Source organism: Scomber scombrus, chromosome 9 (genome assembly GCF_963691925.1).
Source record: "Scomber scombrus chromosome 9, fScoSco1.1, whole genome shotgun sequence".
Taxonomy (NCBI): domain Eukaryota; kingdom Metazoa; phylum Chordata; class Actinopteri; order Scombriformes; family Scombridae; genus Scomber; species Scomber scombrus.
In genome coordinates this window covers 24,217,791-24,239,266 of record NC_084978.1, presented here as the reverse complement: position 1 = coordinate 24,239,266, position 21,476 = coordinate 24,217,791, and the positions used below count along the sequence as shown (strand labels likewise).

The 21,476-nt window shown below is 38.4% G+C and overlaps 2 protein-coding genes across 3 annotated transcripts; one reads left to right on the top strand and one right to left on the bottom strand.

The window, feature by feature from the left end:
* The first annotated feature begins 579 nt into the window (after nucleotides 1-579).
* Nucleotides 580-4,351, top strand: polr1d (RNA polymerase I and III subunit D). Of its 2 annotated transcripts, none has more exons than XM_062425826.1 (5): nucleotides 580-662; nucleotides 1,210-1,307; nucleotides 1,688-1,764; nucleotides 3,123-3,205; nucleotides 3,821-4,351. In XM_062425826.1, the coding sequence occupies exons 1-5, from the start codon at nucleotides 624-626 to the stop codon at nucleotides 3,866-3,868; spliced, it is 345 nt and encodes a 114-aa protein (XP_062281810.1). In that variant the 5' UTR covers nucleotides 580-623; the 3' UTR covers nucleotides 3,869-4,351. The 2 variants fall into 2 exon arrangements, with proteins under 2 accessions (XP_062281810.1, XP_062281809.1); XM_062425825.1 differs by lacking the exon at nucleotides 3,821-4,351 and adding an exon at nucleotides 3,517-3,814.
* A 2,663-nt stretch (nucleotides 4,352-7,014) lies between these two features.
* LOC133985931 (endothelin receptor type B-like) lies at nucleotides 7,015-21,039 on the bottom strand. The gene is made up of 8 exons (XM_062425679.1): nucleotides 20,866-21,039; nucleotides 14,981-15,516; nucleotides 13,634-13,746; nucleotides 13,345-13,549; nucleotides 10,884-11,033; nucleotides 10,660-10,793; nucleotides 10,438-10,546; nucleotides 7,015-9,885 (listed from the first exon to the last, which is right to left on the bottom strand). Exons 2-8 carry the CDS (start codon nucleotides 15,365-15,367, stop codon nucleotides 9,745-9,747), a joined length of 1,239 nt encoding a protein of 412 aa, XP_062281663.1. The 5' UTR covers nucleotides 15,368-15,516; nucleotides 20,866-21,039; the 3' UTR covers nucleotides 7,015-9,744.
* Between the last annotated feature and the right edge of the window lie 437 nt (nucleotides 21,040-21,476).

The window sequence follows — 21,476 nt, the reverse complement described above, 5'->3', positions numbered from 1 at the left end:
ATAAGATAAGATAAGATAAGATAAGATAAGATAAGATAAGATAAGATATTCCTTTATTAGTCCCAAAGTAGGGAAATTTGCATTATTGCATTATAGCAAAAAAAAAGAAACAACAACAAAAAAACCAGAAAGCGAGTCAATAGAAAGAATAAAGAACAATAAATAATAAAGTAAGTACACACGTGGTAAAACAATAGTAGCAAATCAAATTAAAAAAGTAACATTATTACCACCAATATTATAAGAGTAATATTGGTGGTAAATGATAATACACCTGAGTTATGTATTGTTATCGCATGGATTTTAAATTGGAAATGTAAATATATACTGATATTGCACAGTCGTGTACATTAGAACGTGCAGTTGTGAAATTGTCCAGGTCAGTTTATATGTTGAACATTTCATTAGATATGCTCTTGCTCATGTCATATTGCTTGCCATACTGTCTCCGAGAAGTAGCTGCTATGTCTGTACTGTTTGTTATATTCAGTTTGTCCAATCCATAGGTCCAATCTACCAGAATCAGCTCAGCCCCGCTGCCCTTCCCCTTGCCTGTCAGACAGCACTGAGGGCTAAAACACACAACTTTTTACTATTGACAGTCGGACATGTAAAGAAAAAGCATGGCAGCACAAGGCGAAAAGAAACCAGTGCTGGAGATGGTAAGTAGCGAAAACCTATACTTACTTTTCATTTTACACAGAGCTACATGACCATACCGTCCTTCAACTGAGTTTAGAAGAAAGCAGGCAGTTTAAAGGAAGCTAATTATAGCATTTTCACTGTCTGTTAACTCCTCACGTGGATAGCCACACCAGCTAGCAATGACTACACAGTTACTTCACTACAAATAAACTCTAAACCAGCTGTCTTCATTGATACAAGCTTAGATGTCGATACATATAACGTGTCGTAAGTTGATATGAAGCGCTATTCTCTTGATTTAATTTACATCGGATTCCCTTTCAGTCTATAGCTCATTCAGAGTTTCTCCACTGGGGGGCAGTGCTTTCAAAGACCCCAGTTTTTCCCAGCATGCTGCTCAATGATGGGAAACTGATACTTGACAGTATACATCTGTTAGATAATAAGTATTGCATGTATTGGCCATGCACAATAGTTCCCACTCACTAATCTCTGTAATGCTTAAATGTTTCTGTCTGGAGTTGGATGTGTGACCTTATAATAAGTGTTTCTATTGTGTTTTAGGTCCAGGCTGATGGAGCCGATGAGGGCTGTGTGACGTTTGTGCTGCATGATGAAGACCATACACTGGGAAATTCTCTGCGATACATGATCATGAAGAAGTCAGTACTTTTCTTAGAGCAATGCAGCATTACACTCTTATGTATCTTGGCATGTATTAGTCACGGGCTTGACCTGTTTTCTTTTTATGTATACATCATTTAACCTCGCTTGTGACATGTTTTAAAGTACAAAGGTTATGACTGATTTTTAATCTGTCATTACAGCTGAACATTTTTTTTGGAATATGAATCATTATCATATCCAAATGGGCTTTAATCATTTATTGGATCTGTCTTTGTTCCCAGTGTTTTTGGTTTAAGTCAGCTGGGATGAGTTGATAGTGGGAAAATTATATTCATACTAACAAAGCTCCACCCATTTTAAGCCAAACATTGATGATAATCCAAAATCTCACCTTCACTTTCCCGTCTTCCATCAGTGCGGATGTGGACTTTTGTGGCTACACCATCACCCATCCGTCCGAGAGCAAGATCAACTTTCGCATACAGACACGAGGTGAGAGAAACCCCCCCCCCCCCCCCCGTTTGCCATCATCTTACATTCGATTATGTGTGTATACGTGCGTAGCAAAGCCGGAGAGAGTAAACATTTTCTAGCTCTGTCGTAGAGTAAACATGTTGATTGGAGTCTGGTGCATTCACTTTGTCCACTCAGCCGAATAAGTAAGGCAGGGACTGACTTCCATTTCTCAGAGAACGATAAGCATTCCACTTGTTACATAAATGATCTGTCGGCCGCTTTACACAAAGTGCCATCAGATAACAGCAGACTTGTCACATGAAAGGACTCGGCAAGACTGAGACAACAACTTGTTTTTGTTTCTTAAAGTTAGAGAAAGCCTGGAGGATCTTTCCTCATGGCTTCATCACAGCAAAAGATAATTACCTCTCAGGCACTAGGAAAAAACCCCATTTCCATTCAGCTCTGCTTCCATATGTATGTTTGTCACAAAACTATGACCATAAAAACTGGCGAGTGGCTGTCCTCCATTCAGTCATATTATCAAAATACACAAACGTAATATGATGTTGAAAGATAATTTTCTTAATTATGTAAAAATATTTAATCCATGATAAGAATTTGGCAAAAAAAACAACAGCAACTCTTTGCTCTTGTGTAATCTCTTTTGTAACATATTCATTTTTCATTTCCTGTTGAACCACGAAGCTGATCAGTAATCTGTTGATACAGCGGTTCAACAGATTACTGATCAGCTTCGTCAGCAGTTGCCATATTTTGTCTGAGTTAGTTTAACATGTCATACCTTTCTAATGGAGAGTGTGGAAGTATTGTATCATTTATTTATTGCTTTTATTTGTTTGTAGTTTATTTTTGGTAAATCACTGTATTTATTTTGGTTGAGTGTTTGGTCGGACTGCACAAAAGTGATGTGTGAGCACTGGTAACATTACAAATGATTTGACACATTTCACAAATAATTGTCACAATTTGGTAATCCTACAGGGGCCTTGCATATTCACCCAATGGTTAGCAATATGGCGTTTATTTTGATTCGTAAAACACGTCCAAATGAGTTAGAGGAAATATTTGTCTCATGTTGCAAATTGGAGCTTGTGTGTTGCTAATTTAGTGAAGCTGGCCCTTCAGTACTATTTCTTTCCTTATTGGTTTTGCTTTCTAACAACCCTGGCAGCCGTCACCATGGCTGCGCTCGACATAACTGAATGTGCAAAATCAAACATTAGTGTGACGGGCATGGGTTTAGATAGCTGTTTAAGGAGCTGGATCAAGACTCTGACTGCTAAATAAAACTTAAAAAAGGTTGGCCCATAGAGCGTGTGCGTTATTGTTTGTTTTTATTATTTACAGTTGGTGTCTGCTTTTTGTTTCAGGTGGAGCACCAGCCACAGAGCCTCTGCGGAGGGGTCTGAATGAGCTCAGCGATGTTTGTCAGCATGTTCTCAACACGTTTCAGGTGAGCCTTTGTGAACTGTACATCGTTCATGTGGTAAACCAGTCAATGATCTTTTCCTGAGAAAAATCAGCAATGGTCTGAGTATGAACTTATCGCTTTGAATCATTATACTTGTCTCTCAGTGTCAGATTTATTTTCATTTCAAGTAGATGCAAGTGGAGCGCAGTCCAACCCATTTTTGGCTAGTTAATAATGCACATTTTCACATTTTCTGTTGATTTACCACCAAAATTAGATTGCCAGTGATCCTTAGTGGTCTGGCAGCCTCGTACACTAAGCAGGGAGGCTCATCAGTAATTCTCCTTCGTCAGCTGTCAGTAACTTCTGCCCTGCTGATGGGCCCTCGTCTCGGCCCACCGCAGCGCTCCTGTTTGGCGGCTGACCCAATGCTCTGACCTCCCTGCAGAGGAATGCAGGCAAGAACTGAACCTCAATTTCCACACATGGAGTAATATTGCTTTCATGTGAGATGCAGGAAGAAACCCTGGGTTGACTGCTTGATTTTGTGTATTGGTCGTATGTTGAAAGGGAAGTCTGTCAGCACAGATTAAATGTAACACTCAGTCTAGTGTCTCTACTCCGTCTGTAACTACATCTTCTTTCATTTTGTTCCAGGCTAGAGTTAATGAGTTCAAAGACGGGCAGGAGCAGCCCATGGACTGAAGAGCGTCATACAGTATATGTGAATACATGAAGCTGTCAGACTCAAAGTACCTACAAACCAAGTGTATAAAAAGTAGTATCTTGATATTTTTATTTTTATGTCCACTTCTTACATGTTCCTTACTTCACATTCAAACATTTGTACAGTTTTCATTTTTGTATTATGATCAAATTTATGCGTAATGTATGATACATATTATTGCAGTCTTGTGTCCATCATTCATGAATTGTTGAAATAAGCCTAACATGTTTAAGATATTAAATTTAAACCCAAATCATTTTCTGTTTTTCACAGTGCGAAAAAACACCCAGCCCTTTGACTTTGTGCCTTTTTAATATTTATTTTCACGACTACTCACATAACGCTGTTTGAGGGATGTCCAAACCTAAAGTGATGAGACCCTCAAACACCAAATTGTTCTCATCTGTCCTTTGAAGCGGTGTTCTACAATAAAGCAAGCAGTGGAAGATAGAATGTCCTTATTAGCGGAGGAATGCGGTGTGAGGGACTTCATTCGTTGCCAGGAAGACAAAGGGAAAATGAAGGGAAAGAAGTGTAAATAATGAGGTTTATTTGAGGTTAATCATATCCCTCTGTCCATCACATGTTTGCTCATGGCTGTCTACGGGTATGGAACATAGTTTGAGGGAAAAACAGCAACTAACAACAACAAAAATATTTGACAAAATATATGTGCAGTACAAGAAGTGGGCTCTGTCTCAGAATTAGGCCAATACTATTTTTTTGTTTATATTGCAAAACGGGTTGACTTCCCTAATTTTTAGTTTATTTCAAATATATTATATTTTTGAAATATATATTATATATTTTAATATAATTCAGTATTTTGGGAAATAAGCTTATTTGCTTTCTTGCCATGACTTAGAAGAAAAGATTGATAGCACTCTTGTGTCTTTATGCTACGTAAATACCAGTCATAGCCAGGAAGGGAGCGCTTAGCTTAGCTTGGTAGCCTCTAAAACTCACTAACATAACATATTTGTTTAATATATACAAAAACAACTTCATAGAGGTGGTGATAGTCGTTTTTTATTTAAGAACCTTTAGAAAGAATCAGGCTAGCTGTTTTCCCCTGCTTCCAGTCTTTGCTAACTCTAAGCGAAAGGTCTAAGCTAACTAGCTAAAGCTAGCTACTCTCATGAAGAAAGTGAATAAGCTTTTTTCTCATAATGTCAAACGGTTCCTTTAATGTTCCATAAAACTGAGTACATTAGGTTTTTGGAAAAAATTATGGGTAAAATGACTTAATGTAATAGGTATCTTGGGGTCAGTTATGTATTGATGATGAGAGGACCCAAACTGCCACTGTTACTGTTCAACATGATTAAATTTCAGTTTTTCAAATGATGCATCCCATTTTAAAGCCATCAAGGGAAATTACCAAAACCTTTCAGTTGTCCAACATCACATCCAGCGTGGGCGCAAGACTTAACATATTGTTGTTTTTTCAGAAAATCATTTTTTCACAGCAGCACTGGGAGACTGAAGCGCCGATAGGGTGAATAAATCATTTTCTTTATAAACAATAATTTTAAGTGTTGCACCATGCTTGACGTGGTTTTGTTCAAAATGTCAATGTGTCGTGAAGCTCAGAATTTAGTACGTAAGCGATGAACTAACATCTCATTCCAGGTTTAATTTGAAACAGATTATGATGACTTTTCAGTGTATGTTTGGTTCACCAGTACAAAGGGGAAATTCCTACAAACTGAATGTCAACAAGCTTTTCTTTGTTTTATCTTCTTATTTTTCCTGATATCTTTACGACAGCCCTTGTAATGCATTGTACTGTATTGTATTTGTGGATTTAATTATCTAATTTAGCTCAATTATTTTTGAGGTTGAGGTTTATTAATGCATTACTGTTCTGAATGTCTTTACTCTCAAGTATGAAAATTCAGTATGACATGACTGACTAGAGCCAGTTCTTTGTGGTTCATGGAATGTCAAGAAAAACCCTCAAGACAATTCTGCCTGCTCTTAATAAATAGTTGTCTCTGTAATGTGGATGTGGAAACACGGATGGTAAACCTTAATTAATTACCTTGAGGCGACATAAGAAATGACGACTAGCGAGGCAAACTGCCTCATGGAGCTTGTGGCTATTTACAAGAGGTAGCTTTACAGAGTGAAAAAAACACAGTTAACCCCTTTTAAATCTGTACATTGAGATGATACAATAGATCTTATCTTGGACTCACTGTACACCTGCTTCTTGGAACTGGCCTCCAGTTCTACCAGGAAAAGCCCTGTATGCACGTCCACAGTCATTTGTACCTCATTTGACATGTTTTCTTTTGATTATCTTTCTTTGAAATCAGATGTAGACCAAAAGTAAGATTTCTTAGAAAAACAGGAAACCATGACATAATGGTTAACCTTTGACAGGCACTCAACAGCAGAAATAGTTGTTTATGTTCGCTTCTGTCAAGCTTGCACTGGCATAAAACAGATGTAGGCTTTTAAAGGGAAAGACGAGGAATGTTTAAGCATTCATAAATGTAATCTTATGCTTGTGCAATGAATACATCTAAAGCCTTGTTTTTATAATGAAAAATATTTGGAGCAGATTGTAACATGGTGGACTCCGTGGAAGAGGACCTGCTGATTATTTAAATATTAAGTGCTTGTTCTAAAGTAAACACTTATGTTCATATTATTATACACTAATTCCATATCATTTTTTTTATTGATATCAAAATACATAATTCCTTCCACACATTACATCCTGTATAATGTGTTCTAGACATACAATGCAGTACAAGAACTCCATAAAGGAGTTGCAAACCATACATAGACATAATCTCATTTATAGTCATCCATACAGCAGAATTACACAAAGACAAGTCCAGGTTTGTTTTCTTTTTTCCAGTTCTCTCTCCTTATATCCATTTCCTTCTTACAGAGTCCTTTTCCTCTTAATGGAAGACATATATTCCATTTCTACCAAGTCCATTCTACTCAATGCCACTAAAATCTACACACTGCACCTTTAAAACATGTTTAATCCTTTGGGCTATTCTTTAGCAAACCGCAGCAACAACTGAAAACTCACCCCACCATATTGTGTAACATGTACACATCATGTCAGCAACTATGAGATCATATCACTGGTGACCAGGAATGACTCCAAACTAATGAACTATACTGTAGTTGGTCAGTAAATAACTAAAACGACACAATGCTATAAAATAATATTTATTACTGCATATTCTCAACAAATACATACAATATAAATGTAATTCAAAACACCAGGGCCAATATTCACATTACATTTCAGTTCAACCTCACATTACCTCTTAATGTGTAGCTTGGTGGTCCTATACTTGCAAAGCTGCTCAGATCTCCTAGAGCACAGTCTCTTTTAGATGCAGCTAAAAACAGGGCGAAGATGGCTTAAATAGATACGATGAGTTAGTGAGTCACATACTGCATGATCAGCTGATTTGAGTGCTGTTGCAAACTCTTAGTGATACAGTGGCTATTCATTTATTAAACATAAATCCAGTCTTTTATGAAATGCCTCACATTTAAATATGATACGAAAATTAACATAACACATTTAATGCAAAATTAATATTATGTTTATCAAAAGGTTTTTTTTAGATTTCATGATTTTTATTGGCATATTTCGGTGGAGCAACTTCGATATTTCATTGGTTGTTGGAAACTTTTCTCACTCGAACAGCTGTCTCTGTGTCTCTCTGCAGCTCTCTGTCCAGTATCCTCTTGTGTTGCAGCTGACAGTGTAACTTCACCTAGACTATAATATTGTCTGTGACTGTAACATGACCACCTCCCAACACGGACTGCTTTGCTTTAGAAAGACATTTTAGCATATCAAAGCATTCCCTCCTTATTTCTGTCACAGCCCAGAGCTGCTCTGCTAACACGTCAACTGGATTTATATATTTTTTAATTACTTTGGGTCTCCTACTACTGACGCTCCTAAATTTGTTATGTAATTACATTGAATCTGACTTGGAACACTTTGAGAGCAAATCTCACCAAAAAAAGTTTAGGATAAAAATACAAAAATATTCTTGCATGAGGCCAATTGTCTGGCTGTTGAACCCAAATTAGGTTGTAAAAAACACATTTTTAAATAGTGTAATATAGAAGATACATACAGTATGTGAGGTTACACCATATCTTAGTCACGATGTACAGAGAGCAAAAAAAGCACCACATAAAATGGATTAATCTTGCTTGTACATCAGTGTATGAGCCCACTACTAACAGTGTTAAAAACTTTGATTCATTTAGGTTTAAAGTTTTGGGAACACTTCGTAACAATGGTACACATCATATACTTAAGTAATACTTTACTAACGCATGACTCATGGTGATTTATTGCATGAATGAGCAGGTCTTCCCAAATGATTTAAAACTGTTTTCCTTGATATGTTGGCATCACAAGATTTATCACAAGTACATGACTAGTGAGTGCTGTGCTTTAGCTACATGTCCTAACTTTAAAGTTATAATAATATGCTGGGGACATTTTTCTATTCCATCCAACTACATAATTCATTTCCTGTATCTCTCCTTTACGAAATGTTGATGGATTAAATCAATAATAAATTTGACCTGCATTTATTGGACCACTATATTTAATGGAAAGAACTGATACGTCTAAATGATTTCTATGCTCATTAGGTAGTAAGAGAAATAAAAATTAAAAAGAACATTCACTTCTTAAAAACACCCAGCTGTACATAATTTATTTTACCTTCGGAAAGCTTTTAAAGGGGTCCGTTTTAGAAAATGTATTTCTTAAGCAGCTCTTCAAAGTAGTTTCCAGCCATAGGAATCTCTGTAACATGACCACACACTGATGGAGGTCAAATAATTGAAAATAATAACCGATCACCCCGTGTGGAGGTTTAAATAAGCTCCATGTGTTTGATATTTTCTGAGAAAAATAGAAGCTACATTGAAATTAAGACTTTTTACACAGTGGAATCGGAGACCACTCAACGACAGAACGATTACTGCAATAATACAAGTGCTAATAATGATCTCCTCTGTGTAGCATGATGGGAATCATCTGGTATTTGTCAACGTTCTCGGACAACAGCTGCCCTCCACATGACCTGAAGCAGCAATGATTTCCAGATAAAAGATTTCCGATGTTCGACTCCCCACATGACTGGAGCCCATTTTATTCTGGTATGATGTCACCAGGGCACATGGGTGTTGAGTGATGACAATATGCAGGCGATGGCTAGATAAAAAAGTTACTGTTCGTAAGTGAGAACGTGCTTGTGCCTTTAAAAGAAAATTAAAATGCTTGCACCTTTGAGGCTTTTTGGAAAATAGCTCAGGGTCACATTTTCCCTCTATCTTTCCCCGTGAGGTATTAAAGCTTCAACAGGTAATACTCATCAGTGCTGTTATTCATAAATGAAGCACTAAGGCTAAATATAATAATTGGTCTGCAATCTGCATGTAAATAATACTGTACATAAATTTACATGTAGCTTAAAAAAACATTTTCTATAAATGTATTTACTATAGTAGTCCACTGAGAGACTTTTAGTGCTCTACACAAGCCTCAGTGTCGAGTATGAACAGATTTATGTAGCTTCATACTTGTTTGCAGTTGGTATTACAGGACGAACAGGTACAGTCCTGTTACGTCGTTCATCACTTTGGGTCGATCTTTTTATTACAGTCTTGCAGTCTGCTGTGAGTCCTGTAAAAAATGACTTCTACCTCGTTCCATCTTCCCCTCCTCAGAAGGATCTGATCGCCGGTCTTTTAGCAGTGACAACGTTGTTTCTCCGTAAAAGGAGCTGATGGGAACGTGGGTTTGGCAGAGGAGATGTGTGATAAATGTGTGGGTGTGTGTTTATGAAGAACTCGTGTATTTCTGACTAGAGCGGGAGCTGGAGCGGTCCAGTCCATTCCCGTGGCAAGAGCCCTTCCACCGTCCGCCTGAACCTCGTTCATCCAGAGGAGACGTTCTGTAGCACCAGCAGCACAAGCAAGACTATGAGACAAGCACACACACACACACACACACACACACACACACAGTTATTAAAGGGGACAGTTATTAAAGAGGATGTATCATGTCCATATTTTTATACTGGGGCTTTACTAGAATATGTTTGCTTTAAAAAACATATTTATCTTATACTGGCTCTTCATGCAGCCCTCAGTTTAGCCTGAGCCCAAATCCAATCTGAATTATGCAAGTGGACAACATAAACGTGTGGAAAACCTTAAAATAAAGGTTTTCCACACGTGGAGTTGAACGGACCCTTTGTGTGCCTTCTCAAACAATCTGATGTCGTCATAGGGAGGAAGTAGAGGTAATTGTGCAAACAGAGCATTTAGAACAGGCTGAGGCCAGGGCATGTGACTTGCAGGGAGCATTTTTACATATGTTCACCTCAAGTTTGGGAACTTTGACCATGTTAAACATACTGTGGATATCCAACATCATAAATTACAAAAAGCATGTCCCCTTTAATAGCCTTCTGCTGACTCTGTTTTCTAGGAATAGCATTTTTTTTTGTGCGTGTGTATACATTTTTACCTGGAAGCAGTTTTTAAACTTCTGGCTGACAAAGTAGAGGGCAATCGGGTTAATGCAGGAGTTTAGGGAGGCCATGTTGATGCCGATGTAATCCATCACTAACAGGAAGCTGGCAGGGAAGAGGGCAACGTTTACAACAAAGGCCACAGGAAGCCACAGAGCAGAGAACAATGGGTTTTGATTCAGTTTGCAGTGTATTTGCGTCGGTATCTACGTGCCTACCTGAGCAGTTCACAGCGGTTGGGGTCATTTTGGTCATAGACTGTTTTCTTCAAAATACGGCTGAGATGAAGGGGCAGCCAGCAGAGAGCAAAAATAAGCACGAGACAGAACACCGTCTTCGCCACTTCTCTCCTCTACACAGACAAAGACAAATATTGATGCTACTGGGTGGCTTCAAGGTTTTCAGATTATAGTTACAGTGGTTTTTGAATTTGCATGTATACCTGTTTCATGTGGTCGTTGAGTGCGATCCGCATGCCTTTTTTGCGACTGAGCATCTCGCAGGACATGAGCGTGTAGAAGATTCCCGTGCAGGCCAGTGGGAAGCAGAAGTAGAAGCCAAAAAGCCACCAGTCCTTTACATCCTGGTAGAACTGTAATAAGAAAAGACCCGCTCACAAAATGTGCAACAGTAAATACAACGTGTACAACATACGGCAAGTATGTTCCAGCAATGGAATGCAGCCTTCGGGCCAGAAAGCTCTGGAACAGAGAATCCACAATGACAACATAAATGCTGTATTACAAACAAGGTTACAGATGTTTCTTATTAATGTGTTCTTGACTTTGTCCTGTCAAAACATATATTGTGCAGACATATAAAGTTAAAAGTCATGTGTTTTTTTCTGAAACACTTGATGACTTATTTTGAATGTCTTATCTTAGATTTTTTTAATTTGCATGATAGTACAAACAGCAAAATGTTTTAAGAAATATTTTTACTAAAAAACTAAATAAAAAAACCCCCAATGAGAATCTCTAAAAAATATGATCTATTTTTGTGTAAGACCCCTACACAATGCCAATGATTACACACGCATATACTGTGTATATAAACTGTAAGTATGTATGTACATATATATATACAATTGCAAGAATTGCAAAATCTTTTTAATACTACCGGTTCTACCTGTTCTAAGCAACATGATTTTAGACATTGCAACAGCTGGTTATGGATTGAATATAGAGAGATTTTAGTACACTTCCAGAACTTAAAATTTGTTCAACTATGTTAATATTAATATGTTAAATTGGGTAAAGACTTCATGTGGTCGTTGTACTTGTAGGCCCTGCTGGAACGTTTAGTTTTGAGTGAATTGAAGACATGTGTTCAATGAAATCAATACACAACTGGCTCAGTCTGAATTATGTCTATTCTGCTAATGACATTAAACTCAAATTACACTTCACTGACTTAGCAGAAGCTTTATACTTCATTTCTACCATGTCCACATTTCTTTTGAGGCCTTCTGGTTTAAATAAACTTGAGATTTCCACACACTGGAAATATCTTTACATTTTCGTTTTACTGTGCAGCCCCATAAACATACTATAAATATTATGAGAAACAGTCACATTTAGTTGATGCATGCAGTGTGTATGTATTGTATTACATTTCTCAGGATGACTCATTCTTGTTGGCAGAGCTTGAAAAAAGAAGTCTTGATTAAAGAAACACACTAGTTGTTTTGTTGCCGATCGGGCGCTAAGCTTTGAAGTGAAGCAGTCCGAGGACTTCGGAACTTGAAAAGTAACATCAGGTGCAGCCTGAGCAAAGTCCAAGTTTTGTTTTTTTCACAAGTGAGCCTTAATAGAGAGATCTAAATCAGATGAGATCAGAAATCTAATGTGCAGGATGTTTTGGCCAAACGCCTGTGGGGAAATGATAACATGCAATCCCTATCAAACATTGTGAATTGATACTTGATTACATTCTGCAGGGATGAAGTTATTTTGATCATCATTTGAGGAAAATGGAATTATCCAGCTGTTTGAGTTTATTATGTTGTTAAAGACATTCCTTCAGCTGTTATGATCTCGCATACTTCCATGTGAATACGTTCCAGTTTTTTTATCCTTAACCTAGATTGTCATTTTCAAATTAAACAGAGCCCAGAAGGTGTCAAGACTAATTTGTTAGCCACTCTAGCAATGTGGCTCCATGGATGGCAATGTCAGCTGGCCCACCACTTCAGTCCAAACTGAAATATCTCAACAACTGTTTGATGGATTACATTCAATTTTGTAGAGACATTTGTGGAATATAGAGGATGAAACCCAATGAGATCCTTGAGTTCCAACTTTAAATATGTCTAATACTTTTGTTTATGACCAAATACCAGCAATTTAATGACATTTCCATCAGTCTCAGCAATTAGCAAAGGTTAAAAGACCTAAACTAAAATTGTATACATGGTAAACCTGCATCGACATCATCATCCATCAACATTGTCATTGTGAGCATGTTAGCATGCTGACAGTCAAGAATTTAGTTCAAAAAACTGCTGTGCCTACAAACAGCCTCATAGAGCAGCTAGCATAGCTGCAGACTCCTAGTGTGGCTGAATGTAAGATATTAATATTCTGTGCTCACTAAATTAATTAGAGAGCACAAATCACTTTTTTTCAATGCCTGTTTGGCTCTGTTCATTTACAATTCAGAGATAGTTATGTATGATAGTTTGAGGAACTTGTACTTCACTTGAGTACTTCCATTTTTATGCTAGTTTAGACTTCCACATTTTAGAGGGAAATGTATATTTTACTTCACTGCATTCATTTAACATTGATAATTTGCAGCTTATGGTTTTATGTTTTTTATGTATAAAGCCAATCATGAGGTGATACAATACAGGTGAATTTGAACTGCTGACATGTAATTAATCTAATCCTACCAGGGCCTACCTTCATAAAGCCGTTGCTCTGCTCTGGATGCAGCAGACACACGCGCAGCTTGTTGCCTCTGTACGGCATCTCCAACATGTCAAACGCCAGCGCCTCGGGAACTGCCAGCACCACGGCAACCAGCCAGATCAGAGTCACCTCCACTGCTTTCCACAGTGGGATCCCCATGCCCTTTACCCTGCTCCATGATGTCACTGCATGGTAGCTGCACATGCACACAAACATGTTTTAGCTGTGTTAAGCTCTAGTAAGTGTCAGGTGTGTGTGTGTAGAGTGGGATTGTACTCACCGGTCGATACTGAGGGCACACAGGCTGAGGACGGTGATGCCCACCGAAGCTTTCTGTATGAAGGGCATCAACTTACAGACATACACCCCAAAGGGCCAGTCCTCAGCTATTAGCTGCACGGCACACAAAGAGGAAAGAGATTTGTAGTTAGAGACATTTGGGGAGTGTCACCTGTGTAAACACATGGACAGATTCTTCAGGGTTCATTTCGGGGTCCTTTCTTCCTTGTGTCTTCCTTTATTACTACAGCAGCCAAAGCCAAAACCAACAACAGAGTGTACTCCTCTTAGGAAGGGGGCAGGGGGTGTGGGGTTCAAATCAGTTCAGCATCAGGACAGTGTCTTTACCAACAAATCTACTTTGTATAAGTCGACAGATCTAGTATTTTCTCTAGTAAAGAATTACCTTCCAACACCCCACACAAATCCACACCTGTCATCAATTCAGCACATACATATACGTTTTTCTTCATTAAATCTTATCATTATCTTAAATACACCCACTCACCTCATATTTAACATTACGGTTTGAGTTGCAACTTTGGACAAAAATCTCAGAAATACAGGATCTTAAAAGCTATGGAAATATGAGTCAGAGTGACTATTACTCTGATTTTCCTTGATAAGGCAGCAGAGCGTCTTAGCTTCATTCAATCAAAGTGAATCCTATCAGATTTGGAAAGTACAACACATTTTACATATTGTTTTCTTCCTTTTTGTTTGGAACCTGCGATTGGCACACAGTTGTATTTACAGCATGACTGGTACATCTGGCTTCACACGAAAAGGAAGTGAAGCAAACAAAGGCGTAGTTTCTCCTAAAATTCCAACACTCCACTTTTCCGAAACAATTGGCTCACATCTGCTTTTATTTTTGATTTTTTAGGTTTTTAAGGTTGAACGGTCCCTTGCAGTTGTTGTGGTAAAGTCTGCACAGTCTATCCTAAAAAAAGAAAATCAACAAAACCACACAGAACTCAGTGAACATAGAGACAAACAGCACCCTGAAACTCGTAAATCACAGCTAACCGCACAATGTGGCAAGAAAGGCACTGCTAACAACTCATCCATAGCTGTGAATGTGCAGTACAGGGAGATTACTTTAGATTAAAGTCATAGGCTAGTAAATTAAACACAGGCCTTGGGCTGTGTAATACATTGAATTAATTTGAGTGATTTTAAGTTCTGTTTTTGAATTGTTGAGTCAAGATTTTATGTTACGAGACATCTTCTGATTTTACGTCAAACAAATGGAACAATTCTTATCTAGTCGCTACATAACTGATGAAAGTGTGTTCTACAGTTCCAAAAAGTTATTTGTCTTTGAGACCTGGATGAACGTGGTTACCTTGAACACATTGATGGGGATGGCGATGATAATATAAAGCAGGTCCCCCAGTGCCAGGCTCCCAATCAGGACATTGGGTCCATTCCTCATGCACTTGTTCTTATATATGATCCGTAGCAGCGTTGAGTTGCCGATGATCCCCACCACAAAGATCAGGCAGGACACGATGGTGTTTACGTACTTGAAGGCGTACTTTATCTCCGTAGGCTTTATGCACATGGGGGGGAAGGATCCCCGGGGTCGACCTGGCCGTGAGGGTGGAAGTTGGATGGAGGCGTTGTTCTTGGAAGGTTCTGAAGCCTCAATCCCACCCCTGGAATCGCGGACGATCCGAGAGGCTCCAACCTCCATGGCCATCAGGAGACACAGCAGAGCAACGGCCCTCATCTTCACACGAGCCTTGCACTCACACAGCAAGACGCTTGTTCACTTAAAGTCACACAGCAGTCTTCAAGTACACACTCACACACACATAATCACACACTGGGCCTTGCTGTGGGCCTGGCAGCGCTGGTCGGCGTCAGAACTTGTTTGTCCTGCAGAGAAAATGAACAAACCATGATGTTACACACAGAGAGGAAAGCAGTTGCATGTGTTTAGAAAAATGGTGATACAGGCTTTCCAAGATGCATGCTGGGATTATTTACTGAACTGGTGATACTTAATACTTTAATGAACTGGAAAGGCTTGTGAGTTCATTTGTTAACAACAAAAAGATTACTGTAACCACTCCAAACTGTTTTAGTTTTGGTGATGGACAAAGAGCAACAGCAGCCACACATGACGTGACATTTGAGGCTGATGTCAGTCTTTGTCTGGCATCTTAGGTTTCACAAGTTTTATATCTAGGCTACATATGTAGGGTACAAACACAAACACACAAAAATGCTTTTTTTGTATTTTAAACTTTTTTTGTATTGTAAACTTAACATTTCTTTGCATTTTAAACTGTTGGTTGGACATAAACTGCAATTTGAATACACGTCTTTGGAATCTGAGAAATGTTATGGTAATTTTCCCCCCCTGTTATATATAGTCTAAACTTATTAACAACTTAATTTAATTTTTTTTTTTAAATAACCAAAAGATAAACTGATAGTGAAATGAAAAAAATTGTATGATCAAAATGTAGGGCTGGGCAATATGGCCAAAAATGTAATTACCATAAAAATGTTCAGTTGAGTTCTAAAATTGTCACAATAAATGACAAACCATTGTTTCTATTTAAACTTATTTACAAGATTAACTATGGATTTTTGCTACTGAAATAACGTCAATTGTTGTTTTAAATTATTCTTTATGGTCAGAACTTGACAAACACTTTTCAAACAGCGGAACATTTCATAAATCTGAGGTTGAACATTTAAAACAATTATAATGATAAAATCTTCTTTTTTTGTGTTTGTAATTGTTTCTTTATTGACACTATCATCCATAAAGCACCATCATAAAGGCATTTTATACAATTATCATTAATTCAACACAATACACAGTCATGTAAATGCAAAGTTTCAGAGAGGGCTTTTTTTGTTAATAGCTTTCTTAATATGAAAATATTCATGAGTAAAACCCTTCTTTAGGCCTTTTTCCTTCACAAAATGAATATTTTGATAGAAAAATCAAGTGCTGTAAAGTGGCTCAGACTACAGTACATGTCCAGTAACAAACTTTACAGTTTCTTTACAGATGCCTCTTAAACGCTTCACATGTAGACTATTGCTACTGGTAGTGTTTTTGCTTGTTTCAACTCAGTTAATTTAGCTATTTTATTCATTACAGTGGCTAATTACTAACCTGACACACCATATGGTTTGTTACACTGAATCATTAAAATGGCAGGCGCTTTCAAAAAACACTTGGCAGGTGATAGAATGAACCCTCGTTTACTGTCTATCACTGTTTTACCATGTGAGGCAGCTGGATTTGCAAAATCATGCATGAATCCTCATGGGATGCTGATCGGATGCTAGTCCGAACACAAGCATATATTACTTGATGTCTGGCAAGATAGATTCAAACATGATCTTGCAAATCCAGCTGCCTCACAAGATGAGTTATCTACCTGCTGTTTATTTAAACATACACTAGTTCTGCTCAAACACTCAAAGCTCTCCCCTTCTTTTAGTAACTCTCTCGTTAATCCCACAGTTGTTTACAAAATATTCAGATCTGCAAGTTACTTTAGCTTAGAGCTAGGTTTCACTCTCTGCCTCTGACTCTCCTGCTCTCTTTTGTTAGGTGTGTCTCATGTTTAGCTATTCTTTATGTTTATGCCTCATCTAGTGATAATGGAACATATAACAGAGTACCTGAGTTGCTTCCCTTTGACTGGACCACCATGAGCCCCTTTTTTTTCCGGAAAAATATGAACAATAGTCAATGACAGGAGTTGTTCTTTCACTTCCCAGTTGACCAAAGGACCAGGAGTCGCTGGGTAAAATACTTCAGGTAAAATACATCTGTGTGTTGAACATAGCTAGCTAACTAAATTACCTACCTTAATTATGTTGGACATTTATCAAACATTTGTTATATTTCTATCAATGAAAATTATATCAAGATAATTATTGTCATCAGTTTATCGCCCGGTCTAAAACAGAACGAGAGCGTGGTGGTGAAAGATAAAACAGACCAAACAGACGAATAGTGATAACCGAGTTTAGAGTTTAGAGTTTAGAGTTTAGACAGGAAACAGTGCTTCAGTGTGAGTTAGTGAGTGTCTTTCAGACAGAGATTCTTTCTCTTACAGACGACTCTACCAAGACTGTGTGCTTCCAAAGAAGAATGTGTAGCCCCTTGAATGCCCAGAGGCATCTCTCAAGATAAATGAGCTGATTGACAATGGCGACAATAACTGTAGAGACACACTATAAGGGTGCACAATCACACACATGTTTGTCTTTATAACTTTGTGAGGACACTCATTGACATAATGCATTCTCTAGCCCCTTATCTTAATCTTAACCATCACAACTAAATGCCTAAATCCAACCCTAAACTGAACCTAAACCCAAACTCTAACCTTCACCTTAAAACCAAGTAATAAACCTCTAATTACTCTTTGAAGTTGTGGGGACTGGCCGTAATGTCCTCACAATGCTGCAGTGTCTTCACTTTGCTTTCAACTGAATTGGTTCTCTCAAAGACAGAAAGACATGCACACACACGCACACACACACACACACACACACACACACACACACACACACACACACACACACACACACACACACACACACACACACACACACACACACACATGCACACATGCACACAAACACACTCAATGACCTCTCCATCTTTGAACAGATGCAAACACCATGGTTTGGAAAGGCAAAGGTTTGTGGACAAATACTTAATCTAAAACAGCATTTTTGAACATATCAAAGCATGTCCTTACACTTGCATTCAGAGCCACTTACACACCATAAAAACACACACACACACACACATGCACACAAAGACTCTCAAACACAACTACCATTGATTGCTGCATTCGACTCTAGAACACAGAGGCTTGTTCTGTTCAAACACACAAAGACAAAATCACATGGATGAACTCACACACATATCACAAGAAATCAGTTTTGAAAAATTTGGCCATCTTCCATTCATATCCTCCCTATCATCTCAATAATGCCTTTGTGCTGGCCTGCTCTTACACAAGACGGTAGCTCATTAGGCTATGTTAGAGCAGGATTGTCTGATCTAATTGGAAAGCCGAGTTTTAATTGGGCTGATCCCCTTAATCTAATAGATTTCACTTTAATAACCATTGCTGACCTTTAGCTCTGCTGGCTCCAGATCTTAGAAAGAGGGAGGTGGAGCGTTGGCAACTGGCTGAGTAAAACTGCAGGGGATCTAACAGAGCAGCACCTTTAATTTCATTGTATTGTTCACAATATAATGACAATAAAGACACTTTGACTTTGACTTTTGACTTTGAAAATGTGTGTTTGCGTGCAGGAAGAGGGGCTTGTTGAAAAAAGTGCGAAAAAACACAGAACTGCGGGAACAAAATGGCAATAAAAAAGGTCAAGATTACCATGAATGACAGCTTGATCTACTGTACTGTTTAGAGGAACAATAGGAGGAAAAGGAAAGCACCGGGAAGGCAAACTCAGAGGAGGGGAAAAAGTGATAGCTGAGGTATGCCCTTAGTGCAGGAGTCATGAGAGTGACCTGAAGGCAGGAGGACAGTAAGACAGAGATGGCAGGAAGATGTCGGGAGGGTGGATCCACAGCAGCAAATAACTAAGAATATACAGTATCCAAAGTATACAGTTGAAATTGGAAATTTCAGCAGATTTATAAAAAAGGATTCTCTTCAATTTGGACAAATTGGAGAGTACGTTAGTCTGTTTTCATATGGATGCTTCTTTTGGATACAAGCCTTCATAGTCGGGATGAAACCACATTAAGTTTTGGAATGGCATTTTGTAATGTTATCACCAATGTTTTTGAGTTGGCTGGATAATTTCATGAAGTTTCTTAACCAATAATAATTCAGCTTTTTCTGTCGCCAATTTCAGAATATTTCAGGAAATTTTAGCATGTGTTCAGTTGTATGTAAAACTCCCAAAAAGAAGCCTCATAAACACAACAAGAACAAGAACACTATGATCTAGGACACAATGACACACACAGCATAAAGGTCAAAGCAACATATTCTGAAACACATAAAAACATATCATGTTTTTGTTGAAATCGAGTCACAGATGGGTTTTTGAGGCTCCAATTTTTTATGTTGACATTGTAAGGTGTTTCTGTTATTTTGTCCCCCAAATGTTCCATTTGGAATAACAGGAACACCTCATGTTCATAATAGGAATACCGTATGGCAGTCAAAATGCAAACAAACACCAATATACATGTCAGCACAACATGTCAGTTTTTTTTCCCAAGGATGGGAACGGATAAAGATAGATGACTCAAAATGAGTTTTAGCTTCACTGCACCTGAATATGTGACAGGTTTAGTTTATAGCTTAATTTTAAATTCTTTTGTTGAAGTGTGAAATTGTTTTTTTCTGCTGGTTCCCTGCAGTTAAGTGGCCTACCAAATCCATACAAATCCATACAAATCCTAACAAAGCCCATACATCCTGTCTATCCAAGACAAAAAGCCAGTGAGCACAGATTCAGTCCTTTTATTTAAATATGTGATTGTGAGGCCAGCGACACGCATCCATCATGTGCCACATTGCCCTGCGTGAGGCCAATGCACAAGGTGCACATAGCTGTAGGTCGTGAAGTTGAGAAAGTGTGCAAACTGTGTGACTGGTGTAGACAGACCAGCACTATCAGACTGTGATGTCTCGAGCTGCAACAATGCAGGTCTTCTATTTTCATCTGTGTAACCGCATGAAATTATTGATGTTGTCATGGTACGAGAGCACCTCTGAAGCCCTACGGTCCAACACGTCAGCTTTAAATAGATGATAAAACTCCAGAACGACAGAATGAGTTTTAATGGCGGTAAATCTGAAATACTGCGCTGTATGAACAACAGAGCGAGACATATCCTGACTTACAAAGGTGTCGTTCTGCAATCATTGCAAATTTGAAATTATTTATCCTTACGCACAGAATAAAATCGTCAAACTTTAATTGAGCCAATAAATTCACAAACAGATTCAAAAATCTTAAAAACAAAACAAAAACAATAACAAACAAAAATAACCAGGAGCGATGGAATTAAACAAAAAATCATATCAAATCTACTTTTTTTCGCCGGTATAAAAACTCACAGTAAGTAAAGTCATGTGGTTGTGGTTACATCTGCACACTTCAAGCCACTTATTTACTAGTTTACACTTCAAGGCTGTGTCTAATTCAATCGGAGTCGTTATCAATTCATCTTCCACACATTTAGACTAGACTTACCGGACCGTGGGCGCTGTGCGTGCTCAACAGCAAAGTTTCAAAGTTTCAGTATTCCAGCAGAGTTCCGCTAATTGGCTTGTCCGGTTTTGAGTAAATATGTTTTCTCTGATGTGTTCCACTGTTGAAAGTTCCCGGTGTGTCCAGCGCGTCCGGCTGTGCGTCAGGATCCTCTCCCCGCTCCGTCTGCGCTGACGCACAGACTGAATGTGCGAGGCTTTATAGCCACGAGCCAGGAGGCTGCACAGACAACCAATCACATCCCTGACACGAGCATCTTTCCCTCTCTGCTGTTTGGACGCAACTAAAACACTCACATGAAGTTTTTTTCAACCCTCTGTAAACATTTAAATACTTTTCTGGTTATTTTGCTGATGACGTACGCATAGAGACACCGCAGAGACGAAAGAGTAGCTGTCCTCCCTGTGCTGTAAAACTTCAATAGAGGTCTGCTGTCATGGGAATCGCTCAGACTCCAGGGTTCTCCCCTGCAGGATCTTAGTGTAAAACACAAGATGCATACACGCCCTAACATCTGCTTCCTCCAGTGAAAGCATGTAAGCTATGAAAACTATTCAGGTAGGTGTTGGTTCCACATATGTTTTGTGAGAATT